Below are 27,119 nucleotides of genomic sequence, written 5' to 3' on the forward strand. Positions count from 1 at the left end.
TAAGGTAATCTGCTTAAGAATCTTTACACTAGAGAGTAAGTTTCAGAGTCTCTTCTGACATTCATTTTGGGCTTTTCCTTACTTTTGTCTTCTTAATGAGCTTTTGTTTTCTTCCTGTATAATGTTCTTGATATCACCCCACACTCTTCTGGTCTTTGGTCTTTAGTGTCTAACATATCAAATCTGTTCTTCAGATGATCTCTAAATTCAGGTGGGATATGCTCAAGGTCATATTTTGACTCTTATGGACCTCCTTTAATTTTCTTCAGCTTCAGCCTGAACTTGCATGTGAGCAATTGATGGTCTGTTTCACATTCTGCCCCTGGTCTTGGTTTGGCTGATGATATGGAGCTCTAGTGACATCCTTTTCCACAGATATAGTCAAGTTGATTTCTGTGTATTCCACTTGGTGAGGTCCATGTGTATTGTTGTCTTTTATGTAGTTTAAAAAGTGGCATTTGCAATGAAGAATTCTTGGTCTTGCAAAATACTAGCATGTGATCTCCAGAATGATTTCTACCACCAATACCACATTTTACAACTACTGATCCTTCTTCTTTGTTAACAACCTTTGCATTCAAATCGCCAGTAATTATCAACACATCTTGATTGCATGTTTGGTCAGTTGCAGACTGAAGATGCTTGATCAAATTCTTCAGTGTCATCATCACTGGCTTTAGTGGTTGGTACATAAGTTTGAATAGCAGTTGTATTAATTGGTCTTCCATGTAGGCAGATGGGTATCAGAGACAGTGTTGCACATCAAAAGAGAGCTTGAAACATTCTTTTTGATGATGAATGCAACGCCATTCCTCTTCAGTATGTTATTCCTGATATAGTATACCATGTGATTATTAGATTCAAAATCATCAATATCTATCCATTTCAGCTCACTAATGTCTAGGATATCAAAGTTTACATGTTCCATTTCATTTTTGAGAACTTCCAATTATCCAAGGTTCATACTTCGTACATTCCATGCTCTGATTATTAATGGATGTTTACAACTGTTTCTTGTCATATTGAGTTGTGCCTCATCAGCAAATGAAGGCTTTACTCCATTTACATCATCACAGTCAACTATACTTTGAGGAGGCAGCAATTCCCCAGTTGTATTTTGAGTGCCTTCCAACCTGAGTGACTCATTTCCTGGCGCTATGTCTGAGAGTATTCTGGTGCTCTTCATCATGTTTCAATATTCAGTATTCTGGTGTTGACTGTGTTCCACTGCTATTCATACCATTCCATTGAATGGTTTAAAATCCGGAAAGGTGTGAGCCAGGGTTGTATTCTTTCGCCATACTTATTCAATCTGTATGCTGAGCAAATCATCTGGGAAGGTGGCTTATCTGAAGAAGAACATGACATCAGGATTGGAAAAAGAATCATTAACAACCTGTGATATGCAGATGATACAACCTTGCTTGTCAAAAGCAAAGAGGATTTAAAATACTTACTGATGAATCTCAAAGACCACGGTCTTTGGTATTGGTTGCACTTAAATGTAAAGAAAACAAAAAAATCTCCACAACTAGACCAATAAATAACAACCATATAAATGGAGAAAGGACTGAAGTTGTCAAAGACTTCGTTTTGCTCAGGTCAACCATCAACACTCATGGAAGCAGCAGGCAAGAAATCAAATGACGTATTGCATTAGGCAAATCTGCTGCACAAGATCTTTTTAAAGTGATCAAAGCAAAGATGTCAGGTTGAGGACTAAGGTGAGCCTAACCCAAACCTAACTCATGGTAAGGTGCGCCTAACCTATGGTATTTTCAATAGTCTCATATGCATGTGAAAGTTGGACAATGAATAAGGAAGACCATAGAAGAATTGATGCATTTGAATTATGATATTGGAAAAGAATATTAAAAGTACCATGGACAGCCTGAAGAACAAACAAATATGTGTTGGAAGAAGTACAGCCAGAATGCTCCTTAGAAACTCGGATGACCAAACCTCATCTCTCATACTTCAGACATATTATCAGGAAGGACCATTCCTTGGGAAGGCATCATGCTCGGTAAAGTGAAGGGTCAGTGAAAAAGAGGAAGGCCCCCAACAAGATGGATTGGCACAATGGCAGCAGTAATGGGCTCAAGTGCAGCAATGATTGTGATGTATAGGTCAGGGCAGTGTTTCATTCTGTTGTGAGTTGGTATTGACTTGATGGTCCCTAAGAACAACAACAACTAAGATAATTATGCCATTAAATACAGAGTGCTAGAACATCAGTTCTCCAATTTGAGCATGCATCAAAAAACTTAGTGAGTTTGTTACAACAAACTCTGATTCAGTAGTGAGATCTGAGAGTTTATGTTTCTAACAAGTTTCTAGCCAACACTGATGCTGCTGGTCTGGGGTCACACTTTGAGAACTAGGGTCAGAACATGGTCTGAGACACACCAATCACTCTGTACATCACACACTCTATAGGTATCATCATCATCATCATGGATTATGTCAGCTATTGGCTTTTTACTTCCACACCCAGCCAGAGGCTACCTCTGATCAGTAATTTTCTCAAATCTCCACCTACCTCACATACAACTAATTACCCTCTCACCTGAATTCCCCTAGTACTTTGTGTTTAAATAACACATCACCTGATCCATCCTACAAGACAGTGGTTTGTTGCTCTCTGTGGACAGTAAGGAGTTCTGTCAGGACAGTTTCCTATTCATCCCTGTTCTCCCAACCTATAGCACAGAACACAACACACAGGAGAAACTCAAAATATGTTCAGTAGAATTATCCTTAGTTTAATAAAAGTACTGATTTTCTCCAGTGATGTCCTCACTCTAACAAGATATATTATTACTATTCTTCATGTTCTTCTGAAAAGATATATCCATCTCTCCAAATTGCAGCAAAAACTTGCACATTCCTGTAGACAGGATTGGGTAGCTGACACCTACTTTGCTCTAAACATTGTTTTTTACTTTGCTGCCAAACCATCACATTGCTTGGATTCAGACTTACTCAGGTGTTGAAAAAAGATAGACATATTTTAAATTTAGAGACAAAGCAGAGTCTCTAACTCTCTCAGAAGTCTAATAATAAGCATAATGTCAGGGCCCTAGGTAGCACTGCAGCTAGCAATAACGTGCCTCAGCAGAGCCTGGGACAGAGGACAAACCTGACACGTTCCCTTGCTTTCTTTCTTGCTAGGGGTATCAGAATTTTGTGATTTTTGTCATGTATAAATACTCTTCCAGTGACAACCACATTATTGAAAATATCATCAGTTAAGATGATTAAAAATGCAGCCCAAGCACTTTAACAGATCGTTATTTATGGGCTGTGAGCTCATATCTCTATTTTTTTAGGACAGAATTTTTATTTCTTTAGCTATAAAAAAGAGATTAAATACATATTATGAAGCTTTGTTCCTTTCCCTTCCCTCCCTCACCTTTCTTTTTCTAGTTTTTTTCTCTCTTTTTTCTTTTTGTATTTTCATTGTGTTTATAGTGTCTTTTTTTTTGCTTCCATTCCTGTTTTATTTTATTTTGTTTATTTGGGGGGGGGCAGGGTATATACACAGAAACATTCAGGAATATATAATAATTTAAACAAATAACGGGCACATTCTGCAAGCCTGCCTCCTGGCTGCCAGCAACCAGTCCCTCTCTTTCCATAAGTTCAGAGTCCTCAGCTGCTCCCTCTCTCCATGTCCTCATCTCTGCCTCCATCTCTGGTGTCGCTGCTTCTCTGAATGGGGTCCCACACCCTACTTGTGCTCTTCTCTCTTGATGGTCCTAGGGTCCTCTGTTTCTGGACTGTAAGATTAACTAATCCCTCATTTTTGTTACAAAACGTCTACTTTTACAGTTGTGACCGTCACAATTAGTCGTGACAACAATTTCTCACTATTGAATCTTATCACCATCTATTTTCACCAGACCCATCTGGACAAGATGAAACCTATTCAGTGGGGATTCTATCTTCCCTCACACACTCTTTTTTTTTGTTTTTTTTTTAAGATTTTTATTGTGGATTGAGTGAAAGTTTACAGGGCACATCATCAGTTTCACATTCAACCATTCATATGACTTGTTTCATTACATTGATTATAATCCCCTCCATACATCATCAGTTAACAGTGTTTTCCTCTTTTGCTTTTTTTTTTGGGGGGGGGGGAGGGCTCACACACTCTTAAACTCAACTCCCTCTTGAAAACTTGCAAGCCAGTCACTTCATGCCTTTATCACCCCCTCATTTTAGGTAGCAAATGTCTAAGTTGCCCATCTTTATCTACCCTGTATACAGAGGGGATAGGATTGACACCTGATATGAAGACTCCTTCCCTCTCAGTTGGTATTTTGAGCTACTACATCCATAAGTATAGGTCAAGTTCATCAAATTGCAACAATTTACACTCGTTTCCTTTATTAAAATTAAAAAAAAAATTATTTTCTAGTTGAGTTCTGATTATCAGGCCATCGAAGCTAGGTCAGATGGGTACTATTTGCAACTTTGGGTATTCTTGTGCGTCTTTCCTCACTTCATATCAGCTGGACACTTCACTCTCAGCTCTAGCTCTCCATGACTATGTCCTTGTCCATGGGCTCAGGAGTCCCCAGGTCTCACCACACTTCAGACCCAACAGCCCTTCCTCTTCTCTCTATCTCCAGGTCAACGTGAGTCTATGGAACGTGGTTGAACTCAGCCCATTTCTTCATTGCTGCCTTTCCTCCTCTTCCACCCACCAGTAGACAAACATGGTCGCCAGAAAGCTTACATGCCTGCTCATGTGTTCCTTTTGAGTTTCAGTCTTGGAGGGGGGTTTGTCCTGAAGGAACTTGATTGTTTGCCTTGATGGCTCCCCGGCGAACAACTTGCTTGTTCTTGTCGTAGCCAATCATACTGCTATTTTTGTTTTGGATTTTCCTGCTGATCTTTCTTTGAAGATGTGTCTTCTCTTCTGCAAGCTATTTCAGGCTGGTCTGCTTGTCCTTTCTAGTGGGATGCCCTACCTCAGAAGGTTCTAGATGGGGCTCAGGATTCCACCTAAGGTCCCATACTCTGCAAAGGCTCCACAAGACGCCTATTTCACTTGGCAAGTTCTAGAACCCCTTTTAGGTATTTCAATCCTGGTGTGGCACTGTGGGTTAATGCGCCAGACTTCAAAGTCATTTGAACTGCAAGGTCGGTGGTTCAAGCTCACTAGATGCTCCTCAGAAACCTTATCCAGAGTCACTATGGATCGGAATCAACTCGACAGCACTTAACAACAACAACAATCAGTTATAGGTTACAAGCTTTTTGTAATCAAGTCTCCCGACATTTGTTTCTATCCCCTCAAGTGTCTATTTTACAACAGTAGGCAAGGGAAACAAATATCTCATAAATCAGTCAAGCATCTTAACATTACTTCCCCTCTTCAGATTATGCCTTGATCCCTGTATCACAGAGCCCTGTTGTTCCAAGGTTGAGAATACATCACTATTTACTTCCTTCCCATTTAGCCCATGCAAAGCTGCCTCAGGGTTCCACTATCTTCCATGTTCTTCCACCATCCTCCCACTTTGTTCTTCCACCCCCCTCCCCACTGAAGAATTTCACAATTTGCCTTGTAAATAGAAAATGCCCCATCAGCTTCCAAAAGAAGCCAAGGTGTCCTGACTGAATCCAGTGCCAGTGAGAATGAGAGATGGGATCAGCTAGGAGGTCTTGGGTGGGAAAAGAAGATGGTTAGGGCTAGGGAATGACCAGGAAGGGACAGTCTGAAAGATGTCTTGCAGAAATCAGTGGGATCTAGAGAGTGTAGAAGAGGGAAAATCAGAAAAAGATTCCCTCAAGGAACTGTTTAAATCTGGGTTCCCTGGTGAATGTCTTCTTCCCACACAGAAAGGACATTATACATTTTAATGTCAATGAAGAGAGAATTATAGAGAGTTCTTAGACTACCTCAGGAGTGTGATTACTCATGAAAGACCCTGAAATTCAATTTCCTAGTTCAAAAGATTGAGGATTGCTTTGAAACCCATACATTTGGAAAAGTAAGTGTGTTACACATAAAAAGTGTTACTGTGACTCCCATCAGTGCAAGAACAATTGTCTGGGGGACTACAAACCTACTTTTGAATTTCATTTTCTCTGAAGGCCCACTCCTTCCTCTCCATCGTATTCATCATCCTCCTCCTCTTCTCAAACTGGGTGGTGTCACTCAGAGGGGGAAGGGTGGCTTCCCATATGCGTTTCTCTCGAGCCCGTTCTATCATCTCCACTTCAGCTTGTCCTGCTGGGAGACCTCGACCTTGAGGATGAAGCAGTGAGAACACTTTAGAAACAAGTGCATAAATTCATGTACCTACTAGTATATAGTTTCCTTCCTTCTAGTTCCTGTCCTTTAAATTCAAAGGTTTTTATTCGGTGCCACTGGGTCAAAAACATAAATGGTGACTATGCATGTGGACCTTGCCTGAGGGAATTAAAGGGGTATGACAGGAGAAAATAATATAAAGAAACTTCCTCCAAATATGTCTCACATCTTGTGTTGTCTGTACTTTCCATTGATTCTTGCTAATAATGAAGACACAAACCATTTGAGTTACATCTATGTTGGAGTCCTAGTGTGGCACTGTAGGGTAAGCACCAGACTGCTAACTGCAAGGTTGGCGTTTCAAACCCACCATCTAATCCTGGGAAACCCTATACAGGGTCACTGTGAGTTGGAACCGACTTGAAGGTATTTAACAACAACAACAATGATACTTGAAAGTATTTGAAGAATATTAAGTGACCACCGCTATCGCTGTAAGAGTCATTGAGTCAGTTCTGATTCATGGCAACCCTGTGTAGGGTTTCCAAGGAGCAGTTGGTGGATTTGAACCACCAACCTTGTGGTTAGCAGTTCAGGGCTCATCCTATAGCACTATACCAGGACTCCTGAGACCACTGGAAGACCCTTTATTAGACAAATCTATATTATGCTATATAAATCAATATAGAAGTCCTGAGTTAGGAAAATATGATGAGGAGTAGGGAATCTGTTGGACAAAAATAAAAATCAGAGTTGTTTTTTTTTTTTTTTAACAGATAATTAAGAAAGTAATCATTAGCTGAGAATTCTCATATTTGCATTTTGTTTCATACAATGAATATGTAATTTAGGGCTATCCTTTAGCTCCAATTTTAAGAGCTAAAAAACATAAAGACCTCTTGAAGTGAAGATCTTTGGCTATGTCTCCTGATAAGTCCAGAGACACTGACTGTGATCCAACCACGCTCACGTGTCTAGTACCTTTCAATGTAGTCTTGATTGACTGCATCACCTTTCTGGGACCAAGAATGGAAAAGGGAAATGAAGGGCTATAATGGGTTTCCTATTTGGTCACAATATCCCAAGAAACACTATAATCCTCTGTATGTTACATTCTGTAATATTTATTCACTCCATCTTCCATTTTGCTAATTTGTTCTTTGACCACGTCTATTCTACTATTGAGACTATTTTATTTTTAAATTTATACTTTTCCTTTCTAATGATTTTAACTGGTTCTTTACCATAACATCTATTCTTGTTTTCATTATTGTCATCTCACCTTTTGTCTCTTTGAGGACATAAAAAGTACTTCTAAATTCTTTTCAAATTACTCCATTTGCTCTATTAAGGAATTTATTTTTCCATTCCTCTTATTGTTTTGTGGGCCACTTGTAGTATCTTCGGTGCTTTGTATTTCTTGGGTTGAGATCATTTATATATTTCTCTCAGAAGCACCCTGGACAGTACCACAGTGACATGGCACAAATGGCCTCACAGTTGCTTCCAAAGTCTAAATGGGTCTTTTCCCAGGATTGAGACTCATAAAAGCAGACTATGCTGCTATTTTTGCACCCTTAAGCCCAAGGAGTGGTCAAGTGGCAACTGTTGGCAGAAATGTGTGAACAAAAGAGATCAGAGTGATCACATGCATGCATGCATGCCAGGCCCCTCACACTGTGGAACACAGACAGAGATGAGAAGAGTAATGGATAGATGTGCGGAGAGCAGAAAGGGATGGTTTCAACATATTTTTATCCAGCTTCTGATTTAAAGCATGGGTATCAAGAATACAGAATCTGATTTGTACAGTGAGTCAGGAAAAAAGAATCAGAATTGGAGTCCAGATATAAACTTCTTCATTATCTGTAACACAGACTTAATCACAGCTCTCTGTTAGAGTGAGGAAATAAAAGTCATCTAATTTACAGTGAACCAGCTACCTCCAGGTTCTTGGATGAGCAGCTTGAACCACAAGATTGGTGGTTTAAGTTCACCAGCCGCTCCTCAGAATCTTTGAGTTGGAACTGACTGGCTGGCACTTAACAACAACAACAAATCATGGTTTAGTTTGGTATCTATCGTATACATCATTGGAGCCCTAATACCTTGGTAGGAATTCAGATTTGAACAAATGAACCACCAGAGTGGGATAGGACTGTAGTTAAGATAACTATATCCACGGTCAGACTTTTTAATTCAAGGCAATAATATTTACTCTATCCAGGGGTGAAATAAAATATAACATTTTTTTATTTTTCTCATCAAAAATATTCCAGTCAAATAAATTTATTTGGAGAAGATGATAGTGTTTTGTTGTTGTTGTTGTTATGTGCCGTTGAGTCGGTTCCGACCCATAGCGACCCTGTATAGGGTTTCCGAGGAGCGGCTGGTGAGCTTAAACCACTGACCTTGTGGTTCAAACTGACTTTGCAGCCCAGTGCCACACCAGGACTCCCATAGGAGTGTTAGGTATGTTGAATATTACAATGAATGACCTGAATCACTTTCAACCCAATTAACATTCTACTGTGTTGTTAGGAGTCATCAAGTTGGTGCTGAGCCATAGCGACCCTGTATAGGGTTTCTGAGGCTGTATATCTTTGTGAGAACATCTTTCTCCTATGGATCAGATGACGGTTTTGAACTGCCGACCTGTGGTTAGCAGTCCAGTGCTTAACCTACAGCACCACCAGTGCTCTTGTTGTTGTGACGTGCCGTCGAGTTGGTTCTGACCTATAGCAGCCCTATATAGGGTTTCCAAGGAGCAGCTGGTGAGCTTGAACTGCTGACCTTGCAGTTCAAATGGCTTTGCAGTCTGGCGCATTAACCCACAACGCCACACCAGTGCTTTAGTGCCAGTAAAATTAAAAAGAAAGTAAAATTTTGTTCTGGTACTGCTGCTTGTTAAGAAAATTAACCTTTTAAGCCAACTCTTAGATTCATTCTCAATAGGTATCATACAATTAATAAGGGAGAATACCTGAGAAATCTTACATATTATATTATTCTGTATTAATTCTAGGATATGATATCTATTGAAAATGCCTTTTATTCTATATTTTTGCATTTCTTCAGAATATATAATGAGTCAATTCTGGCATTAAAATTTTCAACGTGAACTGTAAAATTAAGATTTTCAAAATCTGCTATCTTGAATATTCCAAAATAGTGCTAGGTGGGCGAAAAGAGATAATACCATGGAATATTAAAATTGATTAAACTACCAAAAACCCAGCTTTCAGAATTTAGCTATTAATCTCTTGTCTACTGAGACCTGCAAAAACCTAGAGTACATATGGAACAAAGTTAAAGGCAACATAAATAAACCTTTGCCAGAAAGCTGGTGTCAGGTCATCTTTGCTGACTTATCTTACCCCTACCCGTCAATTGTTCTGATCCTGTAAGACTGCTTTGTTACAACAAAGCCTTACTAAATGGAAAGATAAAGCTGAAAGGTGCATGCCCTCTTATTTCCACCCACTGCTGGATGCACACAGAAGGCTAAAATGCCATTTATAAACAACCAGGTGAGAGCTATTAGGCAAAATAACCTTTGTTGGTTATAAGGTGTTAGTACTTGAAGTAAATACAGTGGCAGTGGCTCCACTGAAAATAAGCTATTATTTAAAACTTGAGAAGTTTAAAAGTTAGGTAGTTGATCTGATATAAAGTATGCTCAGAGAGGCACAGGGTACTGGCTCAACCTTGGGAAGCAGGGGCCCTGGATTCTGTGCTAGCTCTGTGGCTAACTATGTGACGCTTGATAAGCCTCAGTACCTAACTCAGTACAGTGAACAGAAAAGGACTGAATCTTCATATACCACCAGAAGCCAACAGTTGTATTCCAGTTGACGAAAGCTAGAATATAAAAACATTTCATTGAAAACCACATGCTTTCCTTTCATTTCCTTCTATTTGACTTTCTAAATGTCAAATCTGACATTTCTTTTCCGTGCTTCTCCAGGTCCTTACAGATAACTTAGACACTGGATACTCAATGAGCTTGTTGTTTAATCAAGTCAGTAAGTTAATAGGCTGTATTCTACTAAATCCACACTCAGACAAATTCTTGAACAAAGAGTCCAACATAAAGAAGGATTAAAAATATTTCTAATTTTATTTTAAAACCTTTAACAATCAAAAGCAATTATATGTATGTAACATCCCTATAAAAAAGTATCTTACCTTAAAAAAAAAAAAAGATTAGCAGAGTGTAGCATAATGGATGGTGAAGTTTGAACACATGACTTTTCTTTCAAAACACTTTATTCTCTACAACTCATAAAGTACTATTAGCACAGAATTGTGAGAATTGAATGCAAGATATATCTATGATAACAAGCCAACTTCATATGATATTTTCAAGATTCAAATGAAATAAGGTAGGTAAGACGGTTTTTATAATCAGTAATATATTTTTGCAAAGTAAGATATTATGTATGAATGTATGTTCAATATTATACCATCAAAATTTTTTGATGTGGAAAGAAGGAATATAGGTTGCTGAATGAAAAGGAGTTGATTCCCTGGGAGGATCTGTTGTTAAGAGCCTTCAAATTGGTTCTGACTCCTGGTGACCATATACAGGGTTTCTGAGGCTTAAAAAAATAAAAAAATCTTTGCAGGAGTAGAAAGCTGCATCTTTCTCCTGCAGAGCAGCTGGTGATTTGAACCACAGACCTTGTGGTTTGCAGTCCAGTGCTTATCATATGAAGCCACCGCGCTCCTGGGAGAAACAGGTGGGAGGAGGGAAGTGAGTATTCAGCAAAGCAATTCAAAATGACACTGAAATATAACTTTAACTTCAGGAGTAAACAACAGTAATCACACTGAAGAAGTGTCTTTCTTTAAACTGAAAGTATCAGAAAAAAAAAATGAGTCTATCAAGCTCCACTGAGCATGACACTTTAAACCACAGTTGACTCTATGTCTGTCATTTCCAGGAACTCATTAACGTAAATGGTGTTCTGTACCGTCACCTGCAAATATTAAAAGGAATTATCAACTCACCCCAAGTAAGAGTAGCCAGGATCAAGAGCTCAGGGATTGAATCCTGACACACAACATATTCTGGAGAATAGGGGTCGGTTTGAACTTCAGCATCCCGATAATCAGTCTGAGTGCCCACTGTACTTTTTGAATGGATGGATGGGTACTTAGAGGCAGGAGGAAAAGTAAATGGCTCTGTCCTAAAATGGGAACATAATTTTAAAAATTAGAACTTGATAAGATCACTTAGAATATCAAATAGAAGCAAGTCCTTGAGTTTCACTAAATCCATTCCTCCTTTATATGTTGAGAGACACAAAGCTAGGAATTCACTGTAACCTGTATTATGTCCAATAATATTTAGAGACTTGTTTTGGTACCTCACCTCTTCCAAGATATTGAGGGAGTGAAAAAAACAAAAACAAAAACAAACCCTGTCTAGTCACAAAACTGCTTATTTAAATGTGAATCATTGGGCAGGGTGATAGCATAGGACTATAAAAGGTAGATTTTAGAATATATTGTACTCCTGAACCTGTCTGGCTTCTTTCTTTTCTGCTTTCAATCACAAACCTAATTTTAGCTGTTTCCCTGAATAGGGACAGAGAAAAGAGAAAAGAGAAGCGATATTTGCCTTTTTTTGTTTTAAAGACTCCTTCAGGAGAGATGACTAAAAAATTGATGCTGGGATAACTTGGTTAAGATTAGGGCTAAGATTAAGGGGACCTGTGAGGTATGTGTTGTGTGTGAAACCTCAGGTTTCAGCAGACATCGCTTCCAACATTCCAGTGGACGATCCAGCCCAAGAGTATCCTAAAGGCATTTGGGCAATGCTGCTGGGGCCACCCAAGACTGGCAAGGGTACCTAGACACCCAAAGTGGCCTAAAACTTCTGTTATTTGCCATTGGCTACTGAGGACATGCTAAGGACCACTGAGGACATGCTGAGGACCATGGTGACTTCTGGTTCAGAGCTGGGAAAAGCTGAAGGCAACAATGGATGCTGGGAAACTGGTGAGCGGTGAAATGGTGGTGGAACTCATTGAGAAAAATTTGGAGACCCCTACATGCAAGAATGTTTTTCTTTTAGATGGCTTCCCTCAATGGCCTCATGGTGAAGAGGAAAGAGAAGTGCTTGAGTTCAGTATCCCAGACTCTCTGCTCATCCAGAGAATCACAGGAAGGCTGATTGACCCCATGAGTAGTCGTTCCTATCACGAGGAGTTCAAGCCCCCAAAAGAGCCATGAAAGATGCTATCACTGAAGAGCCTGTGGTCCGCCAATCAGATGATAATAAGAAGGCCCTGAAAATCTACTCGGAAGCCTACTATACTCAGACCACTGCACTCGTGGACTACTTCCAGAAACGTAGCATCCACTGTGCCATCGATGCATCCGAGACCCCTGATGTGTTTGCAAGCATCCTAGTAGCCTTCTCCAAAGTCACACCCTAGTAACAGAAGGCCAGGTGTGACTGCACCATTGCTCTTCACCTAATGGAGTGATTCCTGCTCCTAGGTGCTGGGCAGAGAGGTCAGGGGTTCAAGAGGAGTATTGAGGAGAACAGCAGTGTTATTGTAATGAGGTGGGTTTGTTTTTTTCCCCCCACAAAGGTGGGTGCTTTTAAAAGCATAAGTGATAAGTGAAGGAGAAAATTAATTTTTAATAAAAAACCAACACTGTGATTAGAGGGTGTGGGTAGAAATAGGGAGCACAGTATTATATTTTCTATGGAATCAGGTTTTCATTTACTCTGTACTGGTGATGACATTTTTTTAAGCTGGTGCCCTACAACCTCAGCTTTTATCTCAGAACCTCATGACCGGCCAGTCCAAGAAGGCAGGAAAATGAACTACTGTACTGTCTTCCCTATAAATTGGAATAGGAAGACTTGGACTACTGAATCTGATTCCCCACAGCATGAAATAAAAAATTCATCTCCACATTTGAAAGAGATCCGTGGTGTATTCACGGGATGGTGGCTCAGTGAATCCACTTTACTGGAGCCATGGGGAGCGCTGGGCATGCCAGGCTCACTCTTCCCCTGCCTTGCCACTGAGTTACCAGTCTGCCTGCTCTCATGGATCAGCTCCTAGCAGCCAGTCAGCACACACCACAATCCTACGCTCTTCCCTTCTTCCATCCACGGTAGAGCCCTTTTTAATAAAGAAGCAAGTATCCTAAGCAATATCATCTAAAGATTGTCCTTTCCATCTTCAAACCCTGTAGCTGCAATCACTCAACAGTACTGTGATGTACAATTTTCAGTGAGGTGCCTTAAGTGACTAATTGCTGCCTCGTTTGGCCTCTAGATCAATGAACTACATTAAAAGTTTGTACAAAAAAAAAAATTAAGGTTATTGTTTATTTCTGTGTGCATTTTGCTATGAGTTGGAATTGACTCCACAACACATAACCACCACCACCACCACTTACTTGGAAATTCCATCTGTGATGGATCAAGAACTTTAAACTGTTTGAAATGCTGAATTCTAACTGGTGTTGAAATAATTTTTTACCAGTTGCTATGAATTTCTAACATATATAGACAATATGGGAGCATGGTGGCTCTGTAAGGTAAACATTGGACTGCAAACCACAAGGTTGGTGGCTGGAGCCCACCAGTCACTCTATGGGAAAAATATGAAGCTTTCTGCTCCCACAAAAATGTACAGCCTCATAAACCCTAAGTAGGGTTACTATAAGTCAGAACCAACTTGACAGCATTTAACAACAACATAGACAATATATGATGCTTGTGGTCTTATGTTTTTATAATAAATTATTCTACTATTAAAACTTTTAGTGGAAGAAATAGCTTCAATTCCATTTTATACCATCCCGGATCATATATTATCATAACCATTAGCTGGAATCAAGGGAATAAACTATGACTTTTCTAACTAGAATAATAATACATCTGAACCATCTGATCAAATGTATAAAGATTATGATGTTGTTTTTGTTAAGTCAAGTGTGTTCTAACTCATAGCAACTCTGTATAGGGTTTCTGAGGAGCAGCTGGTGAGTTTGAAACACCAACCTTGTCCAGTGCTTATCCTACATTACCACACCAGGATGCCAAAGATTATGATTGGTGTTGTTAAGTGCCGTCGAGTCGGTTCCAATGCACAGCGGCCCTGTATAGGGTTTCTGAGGAGCAGCTGCAGGACCTTGTAGTTCAAACCAACTTTGCAGTCCAGTGTTTATCCTATAGTGCCACATCAGGACTCCAAGATTATTATAAGGCCTAATAAATCTCTGACTAAGATTTCTGGTGGATTTGTATTCTTCTAGGCGGTTGAAAGGTGAGGATGCTACTGTGACAGGACTCCTGTGAGAAGGTAATAAACCATTTCTTTCCTAATTATTCTCTCCAATCTATTCCTTTTGTCTCCATTTCACTCTGTCCCATTTTGTCTCCAATCCAGAGAGTCCCACATCTGCTCCCTGCTGGAGCTGATCCTTGCTTTCTCCTAAATCAAACCTCAGGCTCACAGACTCCAGCTCTGGAACCCTGGCAGTGGTCACAGCTGATCTAGTTCCACCATCCAGGACCGTCCTCCACCACCCTAGACTGCGCACCAGGACAGTCCATGGTCTGCCACATCCACAGTCTACTAGATTTTCCTTTCAGCACCAACAAAACAACACACAAAGAACAAGTTCACAATCCTAACAAATCTACTACTATAAACTCTACTGAATGTTTTATGGTATTAACTTTTCATCTTCCTTGCTGAGATGCTTTCATGGAATCTAAAATAAAGACTCTAGTAACTAGCTATCCAAAGGCTGAAGAAAGCCAGCTGTTCACTCATTAGACAAGACTATCCTAACACAAGGTAGCATTATCCTTAAAGCTCAGAAACACAAACTTACAGAATTCCAGAACTCATGACACTCAGTAATACTGGCCTAAGAAAATCAAAGATGCATGGAAACAATTAGTCCAATGTATTAACAGATCACGCAAACATCAGTCTCCATAATCCTGAGATGAGAAGAACTAAATGAGGCCCAGCTATCACTACCAACTGCTCTGAAAGGGATTGCATTAAAGGGTCCTGGATAGAGTGGGAGGGAAATGTGAACTAAAACTCAAAATCATAAAAAATAAAAATTTTAAAAAGGCCAGGCCTATTGGTCAGATAGAGACTTGTGGAAACCCCAAGACTACGGCCGTCAGTCACCCTTCAAGTCTGGAAATGAACTCATCCTCCTGGCTCAATTTTCAGCCCCAAGAATAGGTCTATAAAGGGAATAATAACACTAGGTAGGTAAGCACAGCTTACAATAGTCAACCATTTGAGATTAAAAGGGTAGCATTTACCCAAGGACAAATTTCAGAAGGGTTAGGAAAGATGGAAGAATGGAAACAGGAAACACAAGGAGGAAGAAGGATAAGTGATATTCCATTGTGGGGACTGTAATCAATGATATGAAACAAAATGTGTATGAATTATTTAATGGAAAATTGATCTGCTTTGTAAACCTTCACCCATTCACAATAAAAAGTTTTTTTTTTTTTTTTAAACATTGACTCACTCTTTTAAAAACTTCTGAGAGATGTATACAATATGGACTGTCAACTTGATCTCATGGTTTAACTCTTAAAGGGAATCTTTACCCTTTGTGTAAAAGTTATTTAGGAAGAAGTGAGGGTAACAGAGTTTATCACTGTATATCCGTGAATTCCCAACAATGCGTTTAACAACTTTTAGACCTGTGGCAATTTTTAGACCAAAGCAGATTATGCAGTGAGTCTGCTTTTAAATAATTACCAGAGTGATCAACAGTGATCCACTCATCTCAGTGCTCCTCCTCTGCTCAAACAAAGAATGTCATAGAATGCAAGTCTGCAGCTGTCCCCAGCTAGACTGGCACTTCCCCAGTTGCTCAGACTAGGAGTAGAACAGGGTATCTGTTCTTCCTCTGTGCAAGAGCCAAAGGTTTTCACATTCAGCTGAAAACTGGGATCATAATTGGCATTTATTATGAAGATCACAGACATTTGATGGTAACATCTGTCCTCTTCACATGGTGCTATGCATCACTGTTGTTGTTGTTGGGTGCCACTGACTCATAGTAAACCCTATGTACAACAGAATAAAATATTTTCTGATCCTGTGCCATCTTCAACAATCACTGCTATACTTGAGCCCATTGTTGTAGGCATTGTGCCCAATGATCTTGTTGAGGGTCTTCCTCTTTTTGTCTAACCCTCTAATGTTTTGTGATCCACAGTTTGAAAAATAATTATTTAGAAAACTGTCTTCTAAAATCAAATATAGAAAGAAACTAAATAAAACAAATGAGAAACATTTTTATAATGTTTACTTACTTGGTTACTGAAAAAATAACATTGAGTGGCATCTGTTTATAAAACGGAAGGAAAGGCCTATAGGAGGAAATGGAAAAGAAAGGGTTATGGGATGTTTACATTGGCTGCACTCTGAAGTCCCCTTTCATTCTAATAGTCATCCCTTAGAATCAATGAGCTTGAATGTCCCATTTATCAGTGATTCTCAAACTTTAGCATACACAGAATCATTCAGGCGGCGGAGGGGAGAAGGTTGTTTAAAATACAAATTCCTCAAGATCTGGCCCAGAAGATTAAGTAGATAAAAGGTAGAGCCAAAATCTTTGCATTTTAAATAAACACTCCTCTAATATTTTCTCTGTAGATGCTAAACAAGTTACATGTGGAGAAACAGTATCCTATACTAAACTTCAACTGGCCATTAGCTCCTAGCAACTTCTCAAATACCCTGAGATATTTTCAAATTCTTTGTGATTTCATGTAAATCTTGCTCCAGAAGAGTCTAGGAATTAAGGATACTATAGTTCTGATTTGAATATTTAACATTTGTCAGAAAAAGTCAGCTTCATAAAATATCCAGAATGAACTTGCCTATAAATAATAGTGTGGTTTATGAATTTACTTTCTCAAGGAACCATATATAAATGTGGCATGAAGGGTATGTTTCTAAGTCAGGCTAGATCTATAGGAAAAGCCCCATCTTATTTTAACTTGGTAGAGTATATGGTTATCACATGAGTATTACTTACAAATGGATCTTTTGGCTAGGTTAGTTTTGACAACACTCATGCAAAGTGAACACGGTCCCACTATCAACAACTGTCCCTGCACTATGACTGTCAGGGCATTTCTGCTGTGCTGCCTTTCATTTGATGACTTCACTTTGTTTTCAAATATGCATTCCAATGTGTAATCAATACCTTTAAAGTCAGACAGGCCTAGCTGGAATTCCAGCTGTGCTATGTGACTTTGAGCAATTTACTTCTCTCTGTGATCAGCTTCCTTACTGGTAGAATAAGAAAAAAACACCCCATCCTACATTTCCATACTGAAGATTATATATGCATGCAAAGCACTTAAAATGGTGCTTGGCACATTGCATACACTTAAAATGGTAGCATTATGAACATTTATCATGTTCATTAATGACTACTATTTACCTTTCAAAATATTTAAAGCGATTCTTTCCAGTAACTTCAGGATCTTCATAAACTTCTTTGGGCATCTGAAAAGAAGGGTCAGATCTAAAATGAAGCAGGAAAACAATATTCAAGTCTCAGAAGTCATTTCTACATAAAACTTATACTTACTATTTCTATATCTATAAAGTAGGAGCAACCAACTTGATGACACTTAACAACAACAACATAGAGGGTATGGGATATTGAAAACAAAAGTCCTTGATAATATGCATTTATTATCCTACATCATAGACTACATATGATCACTTTCCCTGAGCTGGGAAACCAGGAGCTAATAAGAGGAGGTAACAGTTCAGAAACTAACCAAACCTAAAAACCAAACTCTAGTGTGGTCACGTTGATTCCAACTCACTGAAACCCTATAAGGCAGAGCAGGACCATCCTAGAGGTTTTGCAAGGCTATATGGCTCTGTAGGATAAGCACTAGACAGCTAACTACAAGGTAGGTGGTTCAAACCCACCAGCCACTCCTCGGAAACCTTATAAAAAGTTGCCAGGAGTCCTGGTGTGACTTATAGGATAAGCACTGGACTACTGACCACAAAGTGAGCAGTTCAAACCCACCAGTCACATCTCAGAAACCCTATACAGGGTCGCTATGAGTCACAACCACTTGACAGCACTTAACAGAACCATCTCAATGGCAGGTAACAATTTTTACAGGAACAGACTGCTACATCTTTCTTCTGTGGAGCTGCTGGTGAGTTCAAATCATTACCTTTCTGTTAACAGCTGAGTGTTTTGACCCACTTATAGGGTTTCCTAGGAGAGGCTGGTGGATTTGAACTGCCAACCTTGCAGTGACCAGACCAGTGCTTATCCAACAGTAAATCACACATGAAAATAACAAAATTTTAAATGATCATTTTAATGTTTAGGCTGAGACATAACTTGCTAAATATTAATGTATAAGTAATTAAAAGAATAAGAAACTCAAGAGATTTGTGTCTGAAGGTGCTTTGACTACAAATTTTCAAGAAAGTGTATTTAGATATGAACAGAGAAATCACCATGTGTCTGTCTGTTTGTAGTGGCTTGCCTGTTGCTGGGATGCTGGAAGCTAGGCCAGCTAAATAACATCAGGGTCACCCATAGTGCACAGGCCTCAGCAGATACTCCAGGCTAAGACAAACTAGGAAGGAAAGTCAGACTACTTCTGAAGGTTTAGCCACTGAAAACCTGATGAATTGCAGCAAAACACTGTCAAATAGAGTGCCGGAGGATGACGTTTGAAAGGCACTCAAAATGTAACTGAAGGAGAGTTGCCTGCTAAAAGTAGAGTTGACCATAATGACATGAATGAAGTAAAACTTTCAAGACCTTCATTTGTTGATGAAGCACAACTCAAAATGAGAAGTAACAGCTTCAAACATCCATTAATCATCAGAACATGGAATGTACGAAGTATGAATCTAGGAAAATTGGAACTTTTCAAAAGTGAAATACAATGCATAAAGACTGATATCCTAGGCATTAGTGAGCTGAAATGGACTGGTATTGGCTATTTTTAATCAGACGATCATATGATTTACTATGCCTAGAATAACAAATTGAAGAGGTATAGTGTAGCAAGAACCATTAAAAAGAACATTTCAAGATAGATTTTGAAGTACAATGCTGTCTATGATAGGATAATATTCATACACCAACAAGGGAAGAAGAGCTAATCTCATTCGTATTGAAATTTATGCACCAACCATTAAAGCCAGTGATGATGAAACTGAAGAATTCTATGAACTTCTTCAGTCTGAAAATGATCAAACATGCAACATAGATGCACTGATAATTAGTGGCAGTTATTAAATGCGAAGGTTGAAAACAAAGAGGAAAGATCAGTAGTTGGAAAAATGGCCTTGGTGATAGAAATGATGTGGAAGATTGCATAACGGAATTTTGCAAGACCATGAGCTATTCATTGCAAAAACCTTTCTTAAACAGTATACAAAATGACTATACCATGGATCTCACCAGACAGAATACACAGGAATCAAATTGACTATATCTGTGAAAAGGAACTGGGGAAAAGCTCCATATCATCATGCAAAATAAGGCCAGGGGGACTGTGGGACCATCAATTGCTCATAAACAAGTTCAGGCTAAAGCTGAAAAAATTAAAACAAGTCCATGAAAGCCAAGATACAACTTTGAATTTATTCCACGTGAATTTAAAGATCATCACGAGAATAAATATGATGTATTAGACACTAATGACCAAAGACCAAGAGAGTTGTGGGATGACATCAAGAACATCATACAGTTGGAATACCTAAAAGGGGCTCAGTGAATAAGGAAGATCGTAGAAGAATTGATGCATTTGAGTTGTGATGTTGGAGGAGAATACTAAAAGTACCATGGACTGCCAAAAGAACCAATAGATACGTTTTGGAAGAAGTGCAGCCAGAGTTCTCCTTGGAGGCCAGGATGGCTAAGCTCCGTCTCTCATACTTTGGACATATTGTCAGGAGGGAACAGTAGCTGGAGAAGGATGTCATGCTGGGTAAGATGGAGGGTCAGAGAAAAAGAGGAAGACCCCCAACAAGATGGATCAGCCAGGTGGCATCATTGATGGCGTCAAGTGTGGCAGTGGTAGTGAGGTTGGCCCAGGATCGGACATTGTTTCGTTCTGCTGTGCATGGGGTCACTATGAGTCAGTTCCAACTCAATGGCACCTGACAACAACAACAACAACAACTTGCCCAGTGAAATAGGCCTCGTGCAAAGCCTTTATAGAATATAGGACCTTAGGTGGAATCCTGAGTCCCATCCAGAACCTTATGAGGTGAGACATTCCCACTAGAAAGGACAAGCAGACTGGAACAGCTACAGTGACAGAAGATACATCTTCATCATGAACCTGACCTATACTCAGAGTGGTAATTACTCTAAATACCAACAGAAAGGGTAAGAGTCTTCACATCAAGTATCAATGTTATCCGCTCTGTACACAGGGTAGATAGGAACGGGCAACTTAGACATTGGCTACTTAAAATGAGGGGGAAATAAAGGCACAAAGTGACTGGCTTACAAGGTTTCAAGAGGGAGTTTAGTTTAAGAGTATGGGGGGAAAGAAAGAGTCCCCACTGAATAGCTGTCATCTTGTCTAGATGGGTCTGGTGAAAAGAGATGGGGATAAGATTCTAAGATTCAATAGTGAATAATTGTTATCATGACTAATCGCAACTGTCACAAATGTAAAGGTGGAAGTTTTGTAACAAAAAAAAAGGGGAGTGGTTAATCTTACAGTCCAGAAACAGAGGACCCTAGGACCATCAAGAGAGGAATGCACAAGCAGAATGCAGGACCTTATCCAGAGAAGCAGCAGTGCCAGAGATGGAGGCAGAGATGGGGGCAGGGAGAGGGGGTGTGGCTGAGGACTCTAGATTCATCAACTAAGAAGAGAAGGACTAAGAACTGATGGCCAGGAGGCAGACTTGCAGAATGTGCCCTTTGGAGATGTAAATTATTATATATGCCTGAGTGGTTTTTTGTTTGTTTGTTTTTTAAAAAGCTAAAATGAATAGAGAGAAATACTGTTAACTGATAGTACATGGAAGGGATTACAATCAATGTAATGAAACAAGGTATATGATTTGTTGAATGTAAAACTGATGATATGCCCTGTAAGCTTTCACTCAATCCACAATAAAAACCTTAAAAAAAAAAGAAAAAGAAAATAAGAACATCATACAAGAAGAAAGCAAAAGGTCACTAAAGGACAAGGAAGAAACAACATACCAAATAGATGTCAGAAGAAACTCTGAAACTTGCATTTGAGCATACAGAGCTAAAGTGGCTGGAAAAAATGAGGAGGTAAAAGAACTGAACAGAAAATTTCTAAGGTCAGTTTGTGAAGACAAAGTCAATTATTATAATGAAATGTGCAAAGACCTGAACTTAGAAAACCAAAGGGAAGGACACACTCATCATTTCTCAGGCTGAAAGAAATGAAGAAAAAATGCAAGCCTCAACTTGCAATACTGAAAGATCCTATGGGCAAAATCCACCACTTGTCTGTTAGTTTATCATACTGTGGTGACTTGTGAGTTGCTGTGATTCTGGAAGCTATGCCACCAATATTTTAAATACCAGCAGGGTCATCCATGGTGCACAGGTTTTAGATGAACTTCCAGACTAAGACAGACTAGGAAGAAGGAGAGACAAACTACTTCCAAATATTTAGTCACTGAAAACCTTATGAATAGCAGAGAAACAATGTCAGATATAGTGCAAGAAAATGAGTCCCTCAGGTTGAAAGGCACTCAAAATGAGACAGAGGAAGAGCTGCCTCCTCAAAATAGAGTTGACCGTGAAGACGCGAATGGAGAAAAGCCCATGGGAGTAAAGCTCTCAGTACCTTCATTTACTGATGGGGCACAACTCAAAATGAAGAGAAACAGCTGTAAACATCCATTAATAATCAGAACATGGAATGTACAAAGTATGAATCTAGAAAAATAAGAAATTGTCAAAAATGAAATGGAACGCATAAACATCGATATCTTAGGCACTAGTAAGCTGAAATGGACCGGTGTTGCCCATTTTGATTCTGAGAACCACATGGTTTACTATGCTGGGAATGACAAAGTGAAGAGGAATGGTTTGCATTCATTGTCAAAAAGACATATCCTGATCAGTCATGAGCAAATTAAGTGTTCGGAATACTCATACTTTGCAATGTTGTCCATAGCTTGTCATGATCCACACAATTAAAAGCCTTGAGTAGTCAATAAAGGTAAATGTCTTTCTGATATTCTCTGCTTTCAGCCAAGATCCATTGGACATCAGCAATGATATACCTTATTCCACGACATCTTCTGAATCCGGCTTGAACCTTTGGAAGTTCTCTGTCAATGTATGCTTGCAGCCATTTCTGTGTTACCTTTAGTAAAACTTTAATCACATGGCATATCAAAGAAATCTGTGATAGGATAATATACATGCACCTACAGGGAAGATCAGTTGATATAACTATTATTCAAATTAACTCACCAACCACTAAAGCCAGTAAGGATGAAATAAAAGAATTCTACCAATTTCTTCAATCAGAAATTGACCAAACATGCAATCAAGATGTATTGACATTAGTGGTGATTGGAATGTAAATGTTGGGAGCAAAGAGGAAGGATCAGTAGTTGGAAAATATGGCCTTGGTGATAGAAATGATGCTGGAGATCGCATGATAGAATTCTTCAGAATCAATGATTTGTTCATTTCAAATACCTTCTTTAGATAGCATAAGAGATGACTATACACATAGACCTTCCAAGATGGAATACACAGAAATCAAATTGACTACATCTGTGGAAAGAGACGATGGAAAAGCTCCATATCATCAGTCAAAACAAGGCCAGGGGCAGATTGTGGAACAGACCATCAATTGCTCATATGCAAATTCAAACTGAAGATGAAAAAAGTGAAAACAAGCCCACGAGAACTAAAATATGACCTTGAATATATCATACCTAAATTTAGAGACCATCTGAAGAACAGATTTGATACATTAAACACTAAAGACAGAAGACCAGAAGAGTTCTGGGATGACATGAAGAACATCAAACAGGAAGAAAGTAAAAAGTCATTAAGAAGACAAGAAAGAAGGAAAAGGCCAAAATGGATGTCAGAAGAGACACTGAAACTTGTTTTCCAGAGTAGAGATGCTAAAGCAAATAGAAGAAATGAGCAGGTGCAAGAGCTGAACAGAAAATTTCAAAATTAGCTTGAGAAGATAAAGTCAAATATTACTACCAAATGTGCAAAGATCTGGAGTCAGAAAACCAAAAAGGAAGAACATGTTCAGCATTTCTCAAGCTGGGGGAACTGAAGAAAAAATTCAAGTCTCCACTTTCGTTATTGAAGGACTTTTCTGGGCAAATTATTGAATGATGCAGAAAACATCAAGAGAAGATGGAAGGAATACACAAAGTCACTGTACCAAAAGGAAATGGTTAATGTTCAACCATTTCAAGAGGTAGCATACGATCAACAGCCTACAATACTGAAGGAGGAGTCCAAGATGCATTGAAGGAATTGGCAAAGAACAATGCAGCAGGAATTGATGGTATGAAAATGGAAATCTTTCAAGAAAGTGAGGCAGCACAGGAGGCACTCACTCATCTATGCTAAGAAATTTGGAAGACAACTATCTGGCCAACTGATTGGAAGAGATCCATATTTGTGCCCATTCCAAAAAAAGGTGACCTAATGGAATGCAGAAATCATCGGACAATCTCTTTGATATCCCATGTGAGTAAAGTTTTACTAAAGGTGACACAGAAATGTCTGCAATCATATATTGACAAAGAACTTCCAGAGGTTCAAGCCAGATTCAGAAGATGTGATATGCCATGAAATGAGGTATATCATTGCTGATGTCTGATGGATCTTGGCTGAAAGCAGAGAATATCAGGAAGACATTTACCTGTGCTTTATTGACTATGCAAAGGCTTTTAATTGTATGGATCATGACAAGCTATGGACAACATTGCAAAGTATGAGTATTCCGGAACACTTAATTGTACTCATGAGGAATCTGTACATGGACCAAGAGGCAGTTGTTCAAACAGAACATGGTTTTTTGGTTTCAAATTAAGAAAGGTGTGCGACAGGGTTGTATTCTTTCACCATACTTATTCAACCTGTATGCTGAGCAAATAATCCAAGAAACTGGGTTATATGAAGAAAAACGTGGCATCAGGATTGGAGGAAGACTCATTAACAACCTGCGATAATGCAGATGATACAACCTTGATTGCTGAAAGTGAAGAGGACTTAAAATATTTACTGATGAAGATCAAAGAGCACAGCCTTCGGTATGGATTACATCTCAATGTAAACAAAACAAAAATCCTCACCACTGGACCAATAAACAACATTCTTATCAACGGAGAAAAGATTGAAGTTGTCAAAGACTTCATTCTTCTTGGATCAACTATCAACACTCACAGAAGCAGCAGTCAAGAAATCAAACGACATATTGCATTAGGTAAATCTGCTGCACAAGACTTTTTTTCAAGTGTTGAAGAGCAAACAAAGGTGTCAGCTTCAGGATTTATGTGCGCCTGACCCAAGCCATAGTATTTTCAATAACCTCATATGTATGCAAAAGCTGGACAATGACTAGGAAGACTATATAAGAAATGATGCTTTTGAGTTATGGTGTTGGAAGAGAATATTGAACGTGCCATGGGCTGCCAAAAGAACCAACAGATCCATGTTGGAAAAAGTGCAGCCAGAGTGCTCCTCGGAAGCCAGGATGGCCAAACTTCGTCTCTCATACTTTGGACATATTGTCAGGAGGGACCAGTCACTGGAGAAGGATATCATGTCTGGTAAGGTAGAAGGTCAGAGAAGAAGAGGAAGACACCCAGAAAGATGGATTGGCAAAGTGGCAGCATCAATGGGCTCAAGCATGGCAACAATTGTGAGGCTGTCCCAGGACTAGGCAGTGTTTCATTCTTTTGTGCATAGGGTCACTATGATTCGATATCGACTTGATGGCACCTAACAACAACAACAACAATGGGCAAAATATTGAATAATGCAGAGAGCATCAAAAGATGATGGAGGGAATACAGAGTCACTGAACTAAAAATAAATTGTCAGTGTTTAATCATTTCAAAAAGTAGCACATGATTAAGAATGATGGTACTGGAGCCATCAGGGCAAACTCCCTTCCAAGACTGAGACTCAAGGGGAATACACAAGCAGGCATATGGTCTTGCTAGTGACCACGTTGGTCTACTGATAAGGGGAAGTGGGGGAAAAACAGCAATGAAGTTGTGAGCTAAGTCTGACCATGTCCAACAGACTCCTGTCCACCTGGATTGAGACCTGGTTGGCCAGTAGTATGGTGAGACATGGGGACTCCTGGATCCAGAGACAGGGACATGGCCACAGATGACTAGAGCAGAGATTGAAGTGATCAGCTAGTATGAAGTGAGGGGATATGCACAAGAACACCCATACTTGGAGATAGCACCCATTTGACCTGGCTCCAATGGCTGAATGATCAGAATTCAACTAAAGGATGAAAGAAGAGGAAAAAAAGAGTAATCCACGGATCATTCCCACCCTCTCAGTACACCGGGTTGACAGGGATGGTTGACATTGGCTACCCAAAATGAGTGGGGTGGGGACTGAAAAGGCACGAAGCCACTGGCTTACCAACTTTCAAGAAGAAGCCTAGCTTCAGAAGGTACGGGGAAGGTAGAATCTCCACTGAGTGTTTTCCAACCTGTCTGGATGGGACTGACTGGTGAAAGGAGATGAGGATAAGGCTCTTGTGGTTCAATAGTGAATAATTGCTATCAGGACTGATTGTGAGTGTTGCAAATGTAAAGGTAGACATTTTGTAACAAAAGGAGGGGAGTGGTTGATCTTGCAGTCCAGGAGCAGAGGACCCTGGGACCATCAAGGAAGAAGAACAGAGTGTGATACCCTATCCAGAGAAGCAGTGACACCAGAGATAGAAGCAGAGATAATGACGTGGAGTGGCTGGGGACTCTGAAGTCAGAGAGGGAGATGGGCTGTGTGCTGATGTCTGCGGGGCAGCTTGTGGGGTATGCCCTTTGGTTGTTTAAATGGTGGTATAGACCTGAGTGTTTCGGTGCATATCTAAAAACAAAAACAAAAACAGAGGGAATAGAAGCAAATGTTGTTGAATATTGATACACGGAGGGAATTGTAATCATTGCAATGAGACAAAAAACGATAGGATGAATGTAAACCTGATGTTCTTCCATGTAAACTATCACCTAATTCAAAACGAAAACAAAAACAAGCCATAATCTCATAGCAAAAAAAAACAACAACAAAAATTAATAAAATATCAACAAGTGAGACATTAAAAGGCACAAAACAATCTTTGCTAAATTCCCTGTAAGACTATTATTGTTGTTACAATAAAGCAACAATACTTGTGTAAAAATAAAAGAATGATGGTACTGAAGGAAGAAGGCTAAGCTGCATTGAAGGAATTAGTGAAAAACAAAGTTCCAGGAATTGACAAAAGACAAATTGAAATTTTCAACAAACTGATGCAGCACTGAAGCACTAACTCATCTATGCCAAGAAATTTGTAAGACAACTACCTGACCAACTAATTGGAAAAGATCCATATTTGCGCCCATTCCAAAGAGAGGTATCCAACATAATGTGCAAAACCTCTAACAATACCATTAATTATGCAAGTAAAATTTTGCTGAAGATAATTTAAAAAATGGTTGCAATAGTACATCGATGGACAACTTCCAGAAATTCAGGCTGGATTCAGAAGAGGATGCAGAATTATTAGTATCATTGCTAACATCAGATGGAACTTGGGTAAAAGCAGAGA

General features: G+C 39.3%; 1 protein-coding gene across 1 annotated transcript in view; it reads right to left on the reverse strand.

Annotated features, from left to right (window-relative positions):
• The window catches only part of MAATS1 (MYCBP-associated, testis expressed 1), an 86,205-nt gene that overhangs the window by 48,196 nt on the left and 10,890 nt on the right, over window positions 1-27,119 (reverse strand). Inside the window, 4 exon segments of the mRNA XM_006864200.1 lie at window positions 6,085-6,262; window positions 11,282-11,460; window positions 16,605-16,661; window positions 17,744-17,827. Coding sequence (XP_006864262.1) covers window positions 6,085-6,262; window positions 11,282-11,460; window positions 16,605-16,661; window positions 17,744-17,827 — 498 coding nt within the window.

The sequence above is a fragment of the Chrysochloris asiatica genome, unplaced genomic scaffold, assembly GCF_000296735.1.
Source record: "Chrysochloris asiatica unplaced genomic scaffold, ChrAsi1.0 scaffold00061, whole genome shotgun sequence".
Classification (NCBI taxonomy): Eukaryota; Metazoa; Chordata; class Mammalia; order Afrosoricida; family Chrysochloridae; genus Chrysochloris; species Chrysochloris asiatica.